General features: G+C 35.3%; 1 protein-coding gene across 1 annotated transcript in view; it reads right to left on the bottom strand.

The window, feature by feature from the left end:
• LOC121415740 (solute carrier family 12 member 3-like) overlaps nt 1–20,235 on the bottom strand; it is a 50,797-nt gene that overhangs the window by 29,975 nt on the left and 587 nt on the right. Inside the window, exons 2-6 of the mRNA XM_041609066.1 lie at nt 16,524–16,912; nt 10,586–10,675; nt 10,068–10,143; nt 6,421–6,516; nt 2,106–2,245 (exon numbers count right to left, since the gene is read on the bottom strand). Of these exons, the coding sequence (XP_041465000.1) occupies nt 2,106–2,245; nt 6,421–6,516; nt 10,068–10,143; nt 10,586–10,675; nt 16,524–16,892 (771 nt within the window). The 5' untranslated portion in view covers nt 16,893–16,912. The remainder of the gene's footprint in view (nt 1–2,105; nt 2,246–6,420; nt 6,517–10,067; nt 10,144–10,585; nt 10,676–16,523; nt 16,913–20,235) is intronic.

A 20,235-nucleotide genomic window follows, 5' to 3' on the forward strand; every position in this document is an offset into this window, starting at 1 on the left:
CTGTTAATAATTCAATTGTATTTTGCCATACGGAAATGAATAAATCTAAATCTTTAATGCCAGTCAGTAACATAGTATTAACAGTATATGTAACTATTGCACATTCTTGTATGTTCCGTGCATCATGACTTTCTCAAAAGTTCATTATTTACAAAAGTTCGCAGGGGATCATAATCATATCATAGGAGCTCAGGAATTACGCAAAGCTCTTGCATGATTTTCTTTGACTGATGATCAGAGTATGATCAAATAAAACCAGGCTTTACCCGGTTCCAAAGACAAGTCTGGAAATCTGGGTGTAATCTGAACCTCAAATCTTATTTTCTTCAGATGACAGTGCAATTCTTCATTTTATTGTCACAATGTTTCATTTGTCAGCCTTTCGTTTGAACTCTGAAATTCGATCAGCAAGGAATTAAGATCTGTCACATAGACCCCTAGCATCCATCAATGTCTGGAGCTCATCGCACTTCCTGTCTTTAATTTGCTAGCTTGCTGCAGTGAGAAGCGGGATAGAGCTCTAGAAATCTTCCAGTACTTAGCTATTAAAGCACAGACTGAATTTTCCACCAAAAAAAAGGAAGGGATCGTTCATACACCTACAACTTAGCAGTGATTACTTATTAACGTGTTTCCTGTGCATAAGTCAAGTCTCAAAGTACCATGTAAAGTGGAGTGTTAGACATTGATATTGTACATGTACATGACTGTGCATGTGGAAATGTTGCACCTGTAGTACTGTATTCTCTAGCCAACACATCAAAAAGCATACATGTACATGTACACATTCAATCCAAATTTGGGTCAGAAGCTACATTATTTGTTCAAAACGTAAAGGCCTTAAACATCATTTAAAAAAATCTCCAAAACCCCTGAAATCAGCATGTTGGTTATACATTCATTTTATTTAATTTTTTTATACCAGTAAATTTCACAATAAACAATTTCGTAAGATTCCTCTTTGTTTGATATACATGTATACTAACCCATACAAGTTGAACTTGCCTTTGATTTAAAAGAAAAGAAGCTTGTGTACTGAGAGGGTACTGTAATTTGCTTTCCTTCAGTGTCAATAAGAATATTTTGAAAGCACTGCCGTACAGATGGGGGGGGGGGGCTCTTGCCCAAAAAAAGAGAAAAGGAAAGAAAAGAAAAGGAAGAGGAAGAGGGAAGGGTGAAATATGATGTCACCTTCTGAATAGGCTCAATCTATCACAAGTTTTGGTTTTCATAATTTACAAATTTTGAAATATTTGCTCCCTCTCATTTTTAAAAATTACATTTTACATGATATGCCTTATCAAACTCCCTCAAAATTTTTGACTCATCACGCCAATGTTTAAAAGGGTGCAACTAACCTCTGCGGCTCTATGAGAGAGAGAGAGGTGTTGTTAAATAATGAGGCATTCACCATAGCCTTGGTGAATAATTTCAAACCCTGATTAAAATGAAAAACTGTCTCAATGAATATATTTCAATGAAGTGTCCCTTTAAAGAACCAATTGATGATTGGTTGACGTGACAGAGCGCATCATTCTTCAACAGCGTTTCATCTCTGTTCCTGCCTCGCACACCTTCTGACTACCTCTTCTTGGGTTTCCTCACCCCCTACCAACAGGACCACAAACCTCATATGAGGGATATTATTCATGTGTATCACATGCTAAACCACTTCACATAGATTAAGGGATATGTAAGGTGTTTAAAGGGATATCCAAATCTGTAAATAATTTTTGAAATCATGGTATTTATGTACCGGTATATGGAAAGATACATGTATTAGTACCAGGTACTTGTAGGTTTTCATGCTTTGGATTCTTATTCAAATTCCCAAAAAGCTGGTATACAATGCACCCATACAATGTTTATTGTAATGTGTCTTCAATGAAAAAAAATTTCCATAATAAACAAATTGAATGTGCTATTCTATTTACAGATCAATTTTGAAAAAAAAATCCTAATTACAATCAATAGTTCTTTAATTTTTTTCAATTCTAAGGGAGGACAATTTTTCCGATGACTTTTCGGTAATTATTTTCGGTAACTGCCTTTTGCCATAAATGGAACACTGTTGAAAGTGAGAGGTGATGGAACACAAAACTAACCTTTAGTAGAAGGGCAACTGTCTCAGAGAAACCAACTACATACATAGCAACGGCGATGGTGTTAGCAACGGAAAAGATGAGCCCGATAGAACCTCCAAACTCCGGACCCAAGCTACGGGATATCATGTAGTAGGCTCCACCTAGTAACAAAACATAATAATACTAAAATTCATCTAGTTTGGTCTTAAAAATAGCAAGGCAAACCTGTTCACTCATATACATGTAGTGTACAAGTCTTGTATATGGGCCATTCTTGGTCACGTGTGTGACAGAAATTATGACAAGTCACAAATCTTGACTTTTAATCTATTAGAAATATCAGAGATTTATAATTGATCATGATGATTTTGAAATCCACAGGAATTTCGAAATGAAACTAAGCTTTTTAAAATCATGCTTCTGTGTGAAGTCACTTGAATGACCCACTTCTTTTGACCTCTGAACTTGAACCAGCATATTGGAGACAGCAACAAATAGGCTATTTCCAAATGATAGAAAGTCAATGCTATATAACCTTTGTGAATTATCAAATCTCTTAAAAAGAAATTATTCATAACTACAGTTTAAGGTACATGTGTAAATAAAAGTCAAGATTTGTCATCACTTTGGTCACAGATGTGACCAAGAATGGCCCACTACACTGAATAAATACAGGAAGAGACAATGAATACATGAAGGGTATTCATGTACAGGTTTGCAAGAAAATTTATCCAGGTTGAAAATAATGTGATTTGAACAGATAAAGAAAAATCAGACAAACACAACACTGAAACTTTTATCAAAATTGGACAAAGAATACATGTAATGACAGCATGACATTTTAAAATCTGCATCATTTTGACGAAACAGTTCTATGCATGTCTTCACAAATTATGCGATCAGCAAGATGATGAAGCCATATTCCCACTAATTCTTTTTTATACATGTATTAAGATATAAAATTAAAATTTTGTCCTCCTAGAATTATGAAAATGTGAACTAATTGTGAGGTCATTCTTTATAACAGAAGAAAAAAGGAAATGTAGGGACTTGACATCGGCCGATGTATTGAATACATGTATTAAAAAAGGCTGGTATAAAACCGTTTCACAAAATATTGCTAATCTTTAAATTCTTTAAATTCAATAAATTTGTTATTTGTATTTAAATTTTGATAACATTTTCAGAATTTTGCTCAGTTTGTATCTATTCATTTTTAAGAAATTATTTCAGCCCCGAATACCCCTTTAAGAAGAAACTGCATTCATGTGCATGTTCATGTACATGTAGGTGGCTAATCTTTAAATGTGGTTTAAAATAAAGGAAGCAAAAGAAAGAAACAGAAAGGTGGATAATGATAGATTAGCAGAAAAATAGAGAGTTCTAACTATTCCTGTCTTCCTGCCATTCTGTTTTTCTGCCTTTCTTACAACTTCTAAGACAGAAAGCCAGAAAAACAGAATGGCAGGAAGACATGAATGCAGGACAGAAAAACAGAAAGACAGAAAGGCAGAGAAAGAGAGACTGCAATAATGTCAAAGATGGATTGAGCAGGCTGTACAGTACAGTACGGTACCGTACAGTTTTGTCTTATTTGAAGTGCAGGACTTTCTTTTCTCTGTTCATCTATTAAAAATGCATGCACTTCTTAAGTGATCTATAAATAAGTCAACAGAATGAACTAAAATCCTAAAGAGAGAGGCCATTCACATGCTTCATGACCTTCACATTTTGCTTCAGACACTGCAGACACCTTCAAAAATCGTTTATACCTGATGTGCCTAATGCCTTGATTCTTTGGAACATTACATTATGCACTTTTTAATATCAAGAACAGGTTGTGAGCGAGTACTATAACCTCATTAGTCTCATGATTTAAAGGGGAAGTTCACCCTGAAGAAAACTTTGTTGTGAAAATAGCAGAAAAAATAGTAAAAAATATTGGTGACGGTTTGAGGAAAATCCGTTAAAGAGTAAGAAAGTTATTAGAGTTCAAAATTTTGGATTTGTGACGTCATAAACGAGCAGCTGCCCCATGTGTTATGTAATATAAAATGTATGAATTTCAAATTTTGTATGGTTCATGATGACTTAATTTTGTTTTCTTTTCATGATCGGGTATGAAATGATTTGTCTATTGATATACAAAAGTTACAGTAAAAACCATTTTCAATTTTCTGAGAAAATGACATTTCATTGATTTTTTACCATTCGCTATGTAGGAATGCTGCTCGCATATGACGTCACAAATCAAATAATTGAAATTCTAATAACTTTTTAATTATTTGATGATTTCTTCTCAAACCTTCGGCAATATTTTTTATTATTTTTTCTGCTATTTTTACAATAAACTTTTTGTCAGGATAAACTTTTTGTCAGGGTGAACTTCCCCTTTAAATGCCAGGGGTAGTATTTAGCTCTAATGATGGCTAGACAAGCTGATTCTCATCATATTTCATCCACAACATCCACATATCATATGATTATTAATTGAAGAAGGTTACCAAAAGAAGTGTGTGCATATAATTGTAAAATATAAAAGTTTACAGATTGACTTCTATTACGGTTTAAAACAAATGAAAGAATAGGCTTTTACAATGTAATCCATGTCTGCAGGAAATCTCATCTATCAAAGTTACATTTGTTCAAAAAGATTTTAGTCCTAAACAGATTTTAAAAAATATCAAGAATGACAGATGCACAATTATTCACATATAAGTATGGAGATTTAATTATTGTATTAAACCAAAAATTGGCATAACTCTTTGACAACTGATGTCATGTAAATTAGATGAATTATAAAAAAAGATTATTTACATGTATTGCTGTTTTTGTACAGCACTTCCCCTAATATCACATTAATACTGGGTAGTGATATTTTTCAATTAAAATATATAATTGTCTCAATTAAATGAGAATTCATCTCTCATTTCTCATCCATTATCTAATAAACAGTACTACACCAAGCATTATAAATCAATTTGATACTTCTCCTAAAACAATGACATATTGCTCGAAAGCCAAACCTAATAGGTATAATTTCAATCTTGCAAAAAATACAGTACACAGTTCAAACTATAATGACAAAATATCTGCGTACAGCTACTGTACATGTTTGTGCATGTAAGTTCAGGAATATAAATCAGCAAATTTAATAAAATGATGATTATTACATTAAAACTAGAAACCAACAAACATAGAGCGACAACACTATTCTGCCAGATTTAAGTATCAATTTTCCTGGTGAAACAAATTTTTTTACTAATCATACAAAGCTTTGCTCTCCTGGAAATACGGATGAATTGGATCATGGATTGGAAAATTGATCGCGTCAGTTTGGTGAATGGGAAAATTAGCCACGGGCAAAACCTTGATTCTCGGCGAATCTGTGCCATTGTGATCGGTAGTTGCTATGGAAACTTCAAAATGTAATAGAAACATGCTTTGTCAGCAGAAATCAGAGAGGAAAACATCCTCAAAGATATCTACAGATCTAGTGAAGACTGTCCTACATGCAGATGCATATTTGGCCTTGAATATGTACTTTAAAGGAAAACCATCTTCAAGTTTAAAGTACCAACTCTTTGAAAAGATCATTGATAAACCTTTTCAATCCATCCCCCCAAAAGAACTTCATTTTTCTGCTTCTGTTCTGTTGAATACACATGTATACATTGTAGCTTCTCATCCTAGCAGATGAATATGAAGACAACCTGTCTGTAACATTAAAAAGCCTGTCAATTTAATAACACACCACTTCTTAGGTTCACTGAGTAACAGGTTTTTCTTTACACTGTGTAGCATTGCTGGAATATTGATTGATTTATTCATTAATACTAAAACTCTTTATATAGAGAGAGTAGTCAGATCAGCATAAAACAATCAAACATACAATTTATGCGATCTCTTAACAGATCTAAAAAAAAATCATATGAACATGATAAAAAGGCATAACGATTATAAATAATCAAAAGAAATTTATTTTATAAATGTAAATCCAAAAAACACAAAAATTACAAATTGGAAAAAATTGACAAATAATTTTGCATCAGCCACATTGTACATACCTGTATTATGATTTATACAATATAATATGTTATACCAAGCATGAAAAATACTAGGGTAAAATGGAGTGGAAAAAATAACTAAACTTGGCTCTGACCCAGCTGAAAATGGGTTTCTAATATTAGGGTAATATGTTAATCAATGATGATTTTAAATGGATTCACAACTACATGTATAGTATGCCAAAACACAAGTGGGTGCCAAAATCAATTGAAAAACCCAAATTGATGTTTAGTGACAAGATAGAGAATGGTAAACAATCACACTTTACCTCCTTTGACTTCTCCATTGGTACAGATAGCTGACATGGAGAGGGTAGTGAGAGTGGTAACAACTGCAGACATCAAGATAATTACACTTGCATACACTGAAAAAGAAATACAAATTGAAAAATAATCACCGTTCATGATTTGAATTCAATTCATCTATCATAATATCATTTTTGTTATCAAGATTAATGTAAATCCTAAACCATTTCTATAAAAATTATTGTACTTCCAATATTGTGAAATAGCCCTTGTGCTCTAATAGTGAATGAAATGCAGTTCTTTGTAACTTCATGAAGTAATAGTATGATCACTTGATCAGAGCTCCCTTATTATGCTACTCATCAATCCATTCTAGTGCTCCAATTTCAAACAGCAAAGCTCAGTGCACAGTGACGGCACACAACAAGACTTTAATGATGTTTCATTCTGCAGCCAGTTCAGACGACTTTATTCTATTTTTAAATCCTATCTGTAACACACCATACATGTACATGTACACTTAGTGCCATCTACATGTATCTACATAAACTATTCCGAGGCGCAGAGGAATGGGGGGGGGGCATAAAAAATGTTTGCTCGAGTGGGTGTATGGTCAGATCAAATTACATTTAAAAATATGTTCAAAAAAAGTAATAAATTTAAAATATAAAAGTAAGATATGAAAAATATATACCGGTATGTATCTGTATTCCCTTCTATGTACATCCTTAACAATGCAGAAAACTATTTAATACACTACAGCCAAATGTAAAAGTTTCTGTACATGTATATCAAATTCCTTCTAGAGATCCAATTTGCCACTATCACTTGACTGGCTGTAATTGAAATTGAGTGCTAGTAACACCCCCCCCCCAAAAAAAAAGCAATTGTGCATTATCAAAATCTAATGGATTCTAATACATGTATAAGATAGTTGTTATTCTAATTAGAGAAACATACACAGTACATGTACTCCATTCATTGTACAAACTAAGATGTGCCTATTAAATGAACATGAAAAATAATTTTGAATAGAAGATCTACATTTTATAGTAAGAATTGAGCACAAGGGTTTGTTTCATTAAAGAACATTTCATAAAAAAGAGATATCTATATGTATAACGTGGAAATATAGTGTACAATGCAAGAAATACATACATACAGTGTAAAGCTCTTTTCCCTATCAATTGATGATTTGTATTTTCATAGAAATGATGTTAACATGGTCCCACTCAATTTGATACTACAAGGTTAAAATTACTGAAATGTCTTGCTTTTGAGACAAGATTTGGTGTTTTATTTTCATTGTCATTTAAAAAATAAGGAACCTTTTATATATATGCATACATCCTACTAATACCCCTTTCATAAACCCAATTATGCGGCTAATAGCAGCATAATTTGGTCGTAAAATCAGAGGAGGACCAGAGTTATCCGCATTATCTTGATGCTGCTATTATTATCCGCATAATAGCAGCATCGGGACCAGATTTTGACTTTATGAACGCATTTCGAAAGTAATGCGGATAATTGCCATGGTGTGGTCACAAGGTCACCCTTTTCCAACACCACCGCATCGGAGGGGGCGTGTCCAGTTGTCATGACGATTATCCGCCTTTTTCAGGACGGGCGCTCGTAAAAATAGTACGGATTATTTTCGGAGTTTATGAACGCAATTTTTATTGAATTATCCGCATTACTCTTAGGCGGCTAATTGGAGGATGGGTTAATGAAAAGGGTACATGTATCAGTCGAAGGTAGAGGGCATTAAGGCGCATTTAGAACATTGAAAGAAGACAAAAAAAATTGCCTTAAATGCAGATGTAGAAAGATATCTTTAATAAATTTTCACGTATTGGCTTCAGTAAGGTAACAAAATAATGATAATTGATTGCCAATAAATTTTTTATTGTTCACTCGAATTCTCGACGGTTCTCCGTCTTCTTCAGGAGTTTAATATATAAGCTCATATAAAATGGATTGAATTATTAAAGATCAATAGAAAAGTGCAATCAAGCTTAAAATTTAAAAATCACTTTCATGCACAAATTTTCGTACAACTCACAAATAGGCAGTGAGCTTTAGTATCGGGTATAGGAAAAATGTGCATGCAGGCATGCATACACTTTGAATGCCAGAAAGTATGATGAGCTTGGGTCACTGTGACTGATCACATGTCTTCCTCCAAAAATGAACTAACTAAATCTTCTTCGAGAAGTACACCTGTACCCACTCATCATCTCCTAACCCAAGACACACAGCTATACAAGCTGGAAATGCCAAAGGTGTATTTAACCATGCAGTCCACTTGCATGTATGGAGATTAAAGGAACCCAAAACCCAGGATGAGAAGCAAATGGAAAGAGTAAAATAAGAGGAACTGTTCAATTTAAAACAGGTTTCATTGAAATCGATTGTGAAATAAGCAAGTTATGGACATTTAAAAAGTCTTGTACTTTCTATGGGGTTCCTCAAATTGGCAAACATGCTGCAATATGGCTGATTTTGTGGACAACTCCCATTTGTTTTGTACACAATTTTTCAGATTTTCCCTAGTACATCTGTATCTTTGAAATTGCATGATGTCTCATTCTAAGCACAATATATGTCATGGGTAAATATAATTCACACCACATATGTCAAGGTCAGGAATAGATGAAGTGAAATATGTAAAATAAAAGGGAAAATCAGACAATTTGTTTACTATAAAGCAAATGCAGGTTTATCCACAAAATAAGCCAATTTGAAGCATGTTTGCCAATTTGAGGATTCCTATAGAAAGTACAACAAGACTTTAAACATCCATAACTTGCTAATTTCACAACCGAATTTGATGAAACTTGTAAATTGTTCCTCTTGTTTACTCTTTCCAATAATATTGCTTCTCTTCTTGGGTTTTATTTCCAATAACACTGAGAAATCAGACACTACTTGCTCTCTGTTGCCCATTCTGATTCTTCCCTTTAAAAAGCGAATATTGTGCAAAGACAAGCAATATAGAAAAGTGATATATCAAAATAAAAAGAGAAGTTGAAACACCCGACCTGGGCAGGTGCTATTCATTTGTAATGCACAGCACAGCCGACTCACTCTATTTTATCATCTATTTTATACACTGATTAAAATGATTCCAAGGAGGTACCATGAACATGAGCTGTTCAAAAGCGTTTGTACCCCCCCTCCCACGATTTTTCATTAAAAAAACCTCATTATCATACATACAGTACTTTATTTTATACATGAAGATTGTTTATAATATGTAAGATTTCATGAAATATGATTTTTATTGTTCTTGGTGCTTTATGACAGGGTATGATTTAATGGCTGTTATTATGAAGTGAGAGAGTGTAAAGAGAAAGGGGAACAGGGAGGTGGAGAGGAAGAGGGTAAGGGAGAAGGGGAGGGGAGAGGGGGAGGGAAGGGGTGAGGGGAAGGGAAGGGGAGGAATGGAGGGGGGGGGGGGAGTGTGGAGAAGGAGGGGAAAAGTCAGATTTGTCAAAATAGCCCATTTCCTGTTTTAATGCAATATGTCGCTATTCTACAGGCATGTACAGGCACAGTGATTGCGATGGATTTGTGCTGACTTTATTAATGAGGCTTCATCTCACCCTACCTCCTACATGGCACAAAACCTCTGACACATAAAAATGCAAATGAGTTTAATACTTACATATTCCAGCCTGTCCCACAATCCATGTGAGACGCAGGAAGAGCATCACACCCCAGATATTCAAAACACATCTTATCTAGGTGATCAAATCAAGAAAATAGAGAAAAAAAATAACTCAGGCAACTCTGCATGCCTAAGTGGAATTTCTTGGAACCACACAAATAGAAATCCGTTTGGCCTAGTAAAAGAGAAATTCAACTTTGTAAAAGGTAAATAACACAGGTCTTGCATAATCTGGTCTAAGAAAATTGCATCGAATATATATACAGTGTACATTTACATGTAGGCATTTTTTCAACTTACAGGTAGGTTTAAAAAAAATATACTATGTACAAAATGACTTTCTTTAAATCAACAAAAGACCAAAAGGAAATACATGTACAATGAATGACAACACCCACAAGCAAATGCTGTAGTTACATGTACATGTACATGTAAACCTCTCCTTTTCCAATTCATGGAGAATTTGAATAATTCTCTTTTTATAATGAATTAATGATTTTTTTTCCTTTTCTTACCAGTACTCCCTTGATCCAACCAAACTTTGCAGCTGATGAAGTCTGTGGTTGTCGCTCAGCATCAGCGGGGGCCTCTTGAGGTGTTGGGGTCTGAAATCAGCATCAGAGTGAGAGAGAATTGGGAAAAAATATGAATAACATGGAAAATGCACTAAACATGTAGATGAAATACAGTGAAGTGTGCTTTATATACAATGTAAATCTACATGTCCACACATGAAGCAAGAATCATCAGGATATGGGCCATGTTGTATGAAAGTTATCTTTATGGTATTGTAGCAGGGGCCGCGGAAAGGTTTTCAAAGTGGGGAGGGGGGGGGGCTGACCATGCAAAAAATCATAATCATATATATGGTCATTTTTACGTACATGGTTTTTGGAAAAAGTGGGGGGGGGGGCTGAAGCCACCCAGTTCCCCCCCCCCCTTGCTTGAACCGCGTTCCCTCTGCAGTAACAGTGCTCAAGTTACCATTGGATGGTGAATTAATAATAACTTTCAAGAATAGGGGTCTAGAACCCAGTATGATCCGGGGTAGGGGCTATTGAACTACATGTACATTTACATGTAATGGGGGTGATTCGTGGATCTTTGGGGCACCAGTCAGGCTCTTTCATGCAGACAAAATAGAGGAAGATTCAAATTTCCTGAAGTTGACTAACATGAAATTTCACTGCACAATCATTTTATTAATATTCCGACCAGGGGCGGATCCAGGGGGGGGGGATTTTCCCCCCAAGGAAAAATTTTCACAAGAAAAAAAATACTAAAAAATGTCTGAACTTTCGAAGGGGGGGGGGCACACTTCTGTTTCAACTGCAAATTTACATTACAAATTTTTATTGTGCCTCTAAAAGGGGGAGGGGGGCATGGGCTGGCTGTGCCCCCCCCCCTGGATCCGCCAGTGATTCTGACATGTTACATTGTACACTGTAGTGACTGTACGTACATGTACTGTTCTACACTTTCTGAACATTTGCTTCCCCAAGTCCGTACACAGGATATCTGAGCAGACTATTGATTTCACACTTCATCCTGCCGAGTTAAACAGGTTGCCCTTCAACTTGATAAAACCCTTGAACATGTACATGTAATTGCTACCAATCCAATATCTACAGTTACATTTATATGTGCACAGACGTTGGGATGGATACTTGTACAGTACACGTTATGTGCCCAGGCCACACTGCTTTCCTTCTTTCAGGTCACATGTTGGTTTCAAAGTACCTCATGCCATAGCCTTATCGCTGGATGTGTCACATCTAATATTAACCCAGGTCGAACCTTGTAGGTACATACTAATAGAGCATTCGTCTGCAGAGATTTGACTAGCAAGGTTTGCCAAGCAGAAAATTGACCAGAGAAGCCTGAAATTTCATGTATGATTCAACTTTTTCACAAGCTGACTGCACTATACTCGCATCATACATGTACATGTAGGCAGAATATGGCTAAACTTTATCTTGTGATATCCTTTGAATAATAATCTGATCAGAGGAGCATGTACATGTACGTTTCCCCACCAAATGAAACACAAGAAAAATAAATTCAGATGTAAAACTTTTCCAAAAGATCTGAAAAAAAGGCGAACATACTGTACAACTGTATTTTCTTAAATAAAACTACATACGTGTAAGTACTTCGATAAGGTAGCATTTTCAAGCTCTAGACAGTGTGTTTCTGGGCAAAGACAAAAGACAATCAATCCATGGAAAAAACTTCCTGTATATACAGTGTACTATAAAAAAAGAAAATTCTTCTGTCAAAGTCTTTTACATTTTCTAGGAATAAATCCTGAATTTTCCTGCTATACATGTGTATGTTACATATTTTTATTTTGATTTGTTATAGGCCTCAGATGTGGGGCCTAACTTGTGCTACATACCAAGTAGACAGTATGTATACCAAGTGGAATGCTGCCTGTATTAAAACAGCCAAAATATATATTTTTTTTAAATGTCCGCTCTTGCTTGGAATCCCCCATCTACATGTACATGTACTGAAGTTTTATTGCCCCTCATGTTGGATTACAGTTCAGAACAGGTTGTATGGCCAAAGGCAGTTTGAATGAGAATCACATTGAAAAGAATTTAGATCCTGATTTACATTCTGAGCCTAGTATGAAAGGGGCCACAGTTTGGTGTAGGGAATTATTCAAACAAGCCACTATTACAAACCCTAAATACATGTAGCACATTTATTGTACAGCACACACAATTAGGAAGGTCTGTAAATATCATAATCATCAGAGTCAATAAAAATAAACATCTCTCCTATAAATAGTGTCTACTCTGTCTGCATGACTGGGTCAGGGTCAGAAATCCATTTAACAAGGTCCATCCAATGTACATGTACATGTATGTCTATTTCATGGAAACCAAAGAATTTGTGTCTTTCCATGGCTGTACTTGGGGCACAAATACATGTAGTAATGGCAACAATAACTTTTAATAAAACAACTCACTTTAATTGTCTAAGTACTGTATGTTTTACATTATGCTTTGTCCTCTTTTAAATCATTTTTTTCAATGAAGTTATTGAGCAAAGCAGTGCATCCACTGTTAACATGTATGTACATGGGCACAGTGCCAAGTACCATCAGGATATAAATTTACATGTACATGTTAGTACATTGATGTACATTTGGTCCTCAAAGTCAAATTATGGCAATTAACAAAACTTGACACAAAATGCACGTTAATATTTAACCCTTTCATAAACCCATCTTCCAATTAGCAGCCTAAGAGTTGTGCGATAATTCAATAAAAATTGCGTTCACAAACTCCGAAAATAATCCGCACTATTTCTACGAGCGCCCGTCCTAAAAAAGGCGGATAATCGTCATGGCAACCGCACACACCCCCTCCGATGCGGTTGCGTTGGAAAAGGGTGACCTTGTGACCGCACCATGGCAATTATCCGCATTACTTTCGAAATGCGCTCATAAAGTAAAAATCTGGTCCCGATGCTGCTATTATGCGGATAATTGCAGCATCAAAATAATGCGGATAACTCTGGTCCTCCTCTGATTTTACGACCAAATTATGCTGCTATTAGCCGCATAATTGGGTTTATGAAAGGGGTATAAGTTGTTACGTATGTACACGTAGACAGTAGGTCACATAGAATAAACAAGTGGAATGCCTCTGGCCGTCTCACCTGCATCACGTGGTTCAATATAGCAGCAGTGCTGACTTTGAATACTACTCTAACTCACACAAGATGTTCAGTGATACATGGTTACTCTTATGTCCACTTTTTATGAACGAGACCAATAAACTTACAGAGATATGATGGTTATTCAACAAAAAAACCCAACATAGCCAAAGTTCATTGACCTTACATGACCTTTGACCTTGATCATGTGACCTGAAACTCGCACAGGATGTTCAGTGATACTTGATTACTCTTATGTACAAGTTTCATGAATCAGATCCATAAATTTTCAAAGAACTTTACGATGGTAATTCAACAGATACACCCAATTCGGCCAAAGTTCATTGACCTTTGACCTTGGTCATGTGACCTGAAATGCGTACAGGATGTTCAGTGATATTTGATTACTCATATATCCAAGTTTAATGAACTAGACTAATAAACATTCAAAGTTATGATGGTAATTCAACAGATACCCCCGATTCGGCCAAAGTTCATTGACCCTAAATGACCTTTGACCTTAATCATGAGACCTGAAACTTGCACAAAATATTCAGTGATGCTTGATTACTATTATGTCCAAGTTTCATGAATCAGATCCATAAACTTTCAAAGTTATGATGGGAATTCAACAGATATCCCCAATTCGGCCAAAGTTCATTGACCCTAAATGACCTTTGACCTTGGTCATGTGACGTGAAACTCATGCAGGATGTTCAGTGATACTTGATTAACCTTATGTCCAAGTTTCATGAAATAGGTCTATATATTTTCTAAGTTATGATGACATTTCAAAAACTTAACCTCAGGTTAAGATTTCGATGTTGATTCCTCCAACATGGTCTAAGTTCATTGACCCTAAATGACCTTTGACCTTGGTCATGTGACATGAAACTCTAATAGGATGTTCAGTAATACTTGATTAACCTTATGGACAAGTTTCATGAACTAGGTCCATATACTTTCTAAGTTATGATGTCATTTCAAAAACTTAACCTCAGGTTAAGATTTGATGTTGACGCCGCCGCCGTCGGAAAAGCGGTGCCTATAGTCTCACTTGCTTCGCAGGTGAGACAAAAACGAATCATGCCATTCAGACGTGAAGTTTGAATTAATCTGTTAGAACTTTTTACAACTTTAAAACACAATTTTGTCTCTAAATGCATGTACATGTACATGTATAGTATCGGTATCTATTATCAGTATGGTATTTTAAAGTGTATTTTGTATGCTTATTACAGCCACCTGATTATGAATACCTTATACTTATGCATTCATGTACTGTCTACAATAAAATGTGCATAGAAAGTGTAAAATGAAATGTATGTTTTGCTTTGGTATTAAGCATTTTCCAATAGTACAATGTACATAATCCTTAATTCCTTGATATTCGATATAAATTTCCTTTCCTCACACTACACTCTCTTTCTAATTCATCCTAATCTACAAGTATGGTTATAAATCCCTGATATGATATTACCTTTGATACAATTATTCATTTTCAATCCCCAGCAGTACCCATTCCTATCCCTTCTCCAACTCACAATTTGTTTCTGGAGTGATACAAGGTGTTCTAGAATTTCATGCCCCACAGACAAGCATGATATTTCCTTTCATACACCAATAGAATGCTGATTCCATCATTCCAAAACACCTCTCACACTCAACAGAAATACAGCAACCGGAGAAATAAACATCCAAAAGAAATTGTGCCATGTGCATTTCCATGCATTTTTATAGTGGCAAAACGAATACCATTTCTACATTTATTTCACCCAACCAAACACTTGTTCAGAGCCAACAGACAAGTAAGATTCAAAACAAAAGGGTTAAGGTGAAAATTGAGGGTTTCAAATATGTAAGTTCATTGCCAATGTACATGTAATTTACATTATGTACATTAGGTATGTTTATATATCAATATACATGTATATATATATATTATTATTATTTTTTTTTTTTTTGGGGGGGGGGTAAATTTCAAACATACATGTACTGTACATGTATAAGACTGCAACATAATTTGCTCAACTTATTACAAATATTAAGGTCATTGTAAAGATGAACTGAACACTGCATCCTCAGCAAAAAAAAAACAAAAAAGTGCAGACACCATAGAAGAGTGTTAATTTCGATCAATAATTAGGATGTGTGTTACGTAGAGCTCTATTTAAATATAGTTTGCGCTATACATGTAGGCCCTACAGAATAATTCCAATTCAACCTAAATACTGCCAGCATTGCCTGTGAAAAATGCTGACATAATGTGCTTCATTTTCAATAGTTATTCTCATGACATTACATCATGCAGACCCCAAATGCATTTTTTTGGATGTAGAACCGTGAATTTTGGATGAGCACTTCATTTTTCACAGAACTCCAGTGCATTAAACTAGAGATGCCATCTGATGTAAATACTTTCAAACAGAAGGCCATGCCAAGGATTTTTTAAGCACTTTGGTTCTTGGGCTCACTTCAGATGTGCTTGTAATAATAAAAAGCAGATAGTAGCCTCCTGTCTGTATGATCCAAAGAAACTTCCATGATTTCATAATGCCTTCCCATAATGCACAGGTTGCCATGTACATGTATTGTAATTGGTGTTGCAGTTGCTGGCATTTTGGTTATTCACAGTGCACTGTAAAAACACTCAGAGTAATGTCCTTGTGATCATAAAAAACGATACCCTTGAACTCACAGGATAGCCAGTATATAAAACACTCACTCCCTGCACATTTCTATAAATATATGAAACATTTGGTTCAATGGTCACAGTATACTGACCTTAATGGGTTCGTGGAGATCATTCAACGTTGGCCTTTGTTTGGCACTTGCAGATGTGGAGAAAAGGTTCCTATAGTAGTCCAGAGATGGCATCACTTCAATGGTGTTTTGACCAAAGGTCTGCATGGCCATGGAATGGTCAAAGTCTTCATTGCCAAGTGGACTGGAATGTCCACCGGAACTTGGCTCACTGTGAACAGGAGAGGTCTTGTCCTTATTCTCTTTGGGAGAAGCCTCTGGCTTCTCACTGACGATGTTGACCTGGAAGCGCCCAGGTCGTGGAGATGTCTTTGGAGCCATTTCCTGCTTGTTGCTGTCCTCTTTCTTGTTGAGGTCATCCATCTCCATCCCAACTTCTCCACTCATCATGGATGGTGGGGGAATGGTATCTACATGTAAAAGGCAAAGTAGAGAGATAAATATTGTTAAAGTAGAGAAATCAGAAATATGCAAAGAACAAATTGCATAATTATTGATAATTTAAAGGCATCATTTACAAATTGATGCTTGCAGTTCTCTTGCGAACGGATGAATTCAATATACAGAAAAAAGGTGGATTAAAATATGAAAAAAAAAACAATGATAAAACAAATGTACTGCTATCCTAGCCACCTTAGCGATGAGGCATCTTTCCTATGATATATATGATACTGCCTTGTCATCAAGGAGCAAAGACACTGTTGTAAGTACCACTACTGCCACATCGAAACAGGGAGGCCTAATCCTGGATTTCCCTTATAAATCTATATTAAAGCACAATTACTTTTGAACAAAAAATAAACAGGGGGTTAATCCTGGTTTTTTTTACCTTTATGGAGAGTGGAGTAGCAGGGGTAGGGTATTTTGAAATCAATTCTGACACTTGATCCTAAAGGAAAGGTGAAAAATTAGTATTTCCATTGGATTTGCCATTATCAATACTACAAACACCTGCTAGTTTACAAAAATCCGGGACAAATACATGTATCTGGTACATTTATTCACAAGATACAAGACTGAGAACTTCATTTTTTAATGCCACATCAAAATTGATGGTAGTAACCACTCATTCAATGAACAAGGGGCCGATTGCACGAAAGGGTCTTTGCAAGGACCGTCTTTCGTGTCGCCCATCTTTTATGATGCGCCATGTGAAACGCATTTTAAATAAATCATCTGCAAACATATTTCATTCGTCCGTTAAAATAAACAAAATATTTGTTTATAAAATGATGTAATATATCATGAAATTGTATAAAATTTGATTTAAAAGCAAGCTAACAAATCTTATTCTTTATCATAAATTTCAGAAACACCCCGCTTATAGCGTATCATAAAAGATGGGCGACACGAAAGACGGTCCTTGGAAAGACCCTTTCATGCAATCGGCCCCAGGTTTATGATATAACCTTGATCTCAGTTACATCTCTATGTGTGGCAAAATAAGGTTGGATTATTTTCTCTTTTTCTTTTGGACAAATGCTTGATTTTTTTTTACACTGTCAGTTTCCATTACAGCTTTTCATTATACAGTGTATCCCAGAATAAACGAAACCGAGATTGATCGATGATTTATCATAACTTATTCTTAATCAAATTTCATAAATGACCCATCATTTTAAAGCTTAGGGTCTCCTCATTCATTTGAAGAAATCAATAAAACTCATGCGTCACGCATGAATACGTAAAAACAATTTAAAGAGAGGAAACCAAAAAGTCATTTGGCGAGCGATATCTGACATTCTCTTTAAAATTTACATATTCGATAAGTTAATTTCCTGCCCTTTCATATGACACCACAAACAATAAAAATGCTTCACAAATAAGTTATGTTCATTAGAAATAGTGCTTGCATTTCAATAATTTCATTCGATAAATTTGTTTGACTGTTGCCTTTCCTCGCACTAGACAGAGGCAACAAAAGAATTTATGCATGGATGATCGGTAATGAAAGGAACTGGTTGGTCGATGTTAATCAAGCTAGCTGAAAATGACTATCAAACGAGTTTGTTGAATGAAATTATTGAATTGCAAGCACTTGTTAAAATGAACATAACTTTCAATATTTCTGAGGCATCTTTATTGGTTGTGGTGTCATATTAAAGGGCAGGAAATGAACTTTCTGAATATGTAAATTTTAAAGAAAATTTCAGATACCGCTCGCCAAACGACTATTTGGTTTCCTCTCTTCAAATTGTTTTTACTTACTCATGCCTGACGTACGGGTCATATTGATTTCCTCACATGAAAGAAGAGACCCCAAGCTTTAAAATGATGGGTCATTTATGAAATTTGATGAAGAATAAGTTATGATAAATCATCGATCAATCTTGGTTTCATTTATTATGGGACGCACTGTATAACTTGGCTCTTGTAAATTTGATTCTTTAAATGATTTTTTCTTTATTAAAAAAAAAGCTTGAAAAATGAAAATTTTCTTGCCATATTACTTTCCACCAATAGAGGGCGTACACAAAAATATGCCCAAAATGCAAGTTTTTGAGCACTCGGGTCAATACAAAATTTATTCTAAGTTAATTGCAACTGTATGGAAAATTATAATTTTGGTCACAAAAGTGATATTTTAATTACTTTTTATAAAAGTGTGTGCTCAATACAGCATTTTGGCATAACATAGTCCTACCTATTATACTTATACTATAGGTATAAGTATAGTAGGTAGGACTTTGTTATGCCAAAATGCTGTAATATTGAGCACACAATTTTATAAAAAATAATTTAAAAAAAGATTCTCTACTGTAAGCAGGATGGTAGCAGTGAACCAGTGGGTACATGTAGTGCCAATTGAAACTAGGCCCTAAGTCTTAATAGGTTATTTTGGGCATTTTATTTTCTAATTTGGATAACGTGATCATAGGTCAGAAATGCATTGAACTTAAATTTTTCCCTCAAAACCATGACCATTTTTGGCTGTGTGAAGGGCAAATTTTTTGCTACCCAGATGTGCATGTGACACGTTAGAGCAAAAGCTTCGGTCTCTGTTATGTAGGTTGTTCAGCTGAACTCAGCTCCGTTGGCTTCACTCACCAAATACAGAGACCAAAGTTCTAGCACCATCTGTACAGGGGACTCAATGGCCATATGTTTATATACTAAGTTCGGATAAAATAGGTAGGTGAAGTTGCACGACAGCCAAGGTAAATCACTGTTTTTGTTCATCACATCAAGTACGGAAATGAAGGACTTCTTCTGTAGATTTTCCGATCTTTACTTCTGGTAATTGACGGTCTAAACAGTTTAAACTTGTGAAGATTTACGTGCGTTGAGAAATGGAGGTTTTAAATCTTTCCCCCCACCAAAATTTATCCAACACATGTTTAAACATTTCCACTGATTTTGCCTCCACTACTTCTGTAGGCAGTTTGTTCCAGTCAGAAATTCCTTTTAACTTGATTTTTCCTCATTATTTTAATGACAAGAAAGAGGGAATATTAATTTGCATTTTGGTTGTGTTAATTTTCAAAAGTTTGATTCATTAAAGACAAAAATTGAAGTGCCCGGACGAGGGGATTTTGCATTGTAATTCCCCTAATAACGGCTTCACAATAGCCGACCGGTCTGTGTACGAGGAGAAATTTCAAAAAAAATTTGAAATAAAAAAAATCCTCAAAATGCAGAACAGACATGACACTCAGTCTCAGACGGCTGCCATGCCAGCTGTCTACTCTAGTAACATGTGTGCAGTCATCCTTGTAATAATATGGATTGGAAT

Source organism: Lytechinus variegatus, chromosome 5 (assembly GCF_018143015.1).
Source record: "Lytechinus variegatus isolate NC3 chromosome 5, Lvar_3.0, whole genome shotgun sequence".
In the NCBI taxonomy this organism is placed as follows: Eukaryota; Metazoa; Echinodermata; class Echinoidea; order Temnopleuroida; family Toxopneustidae; genus Lytechinus; species Lytechinus variegatus.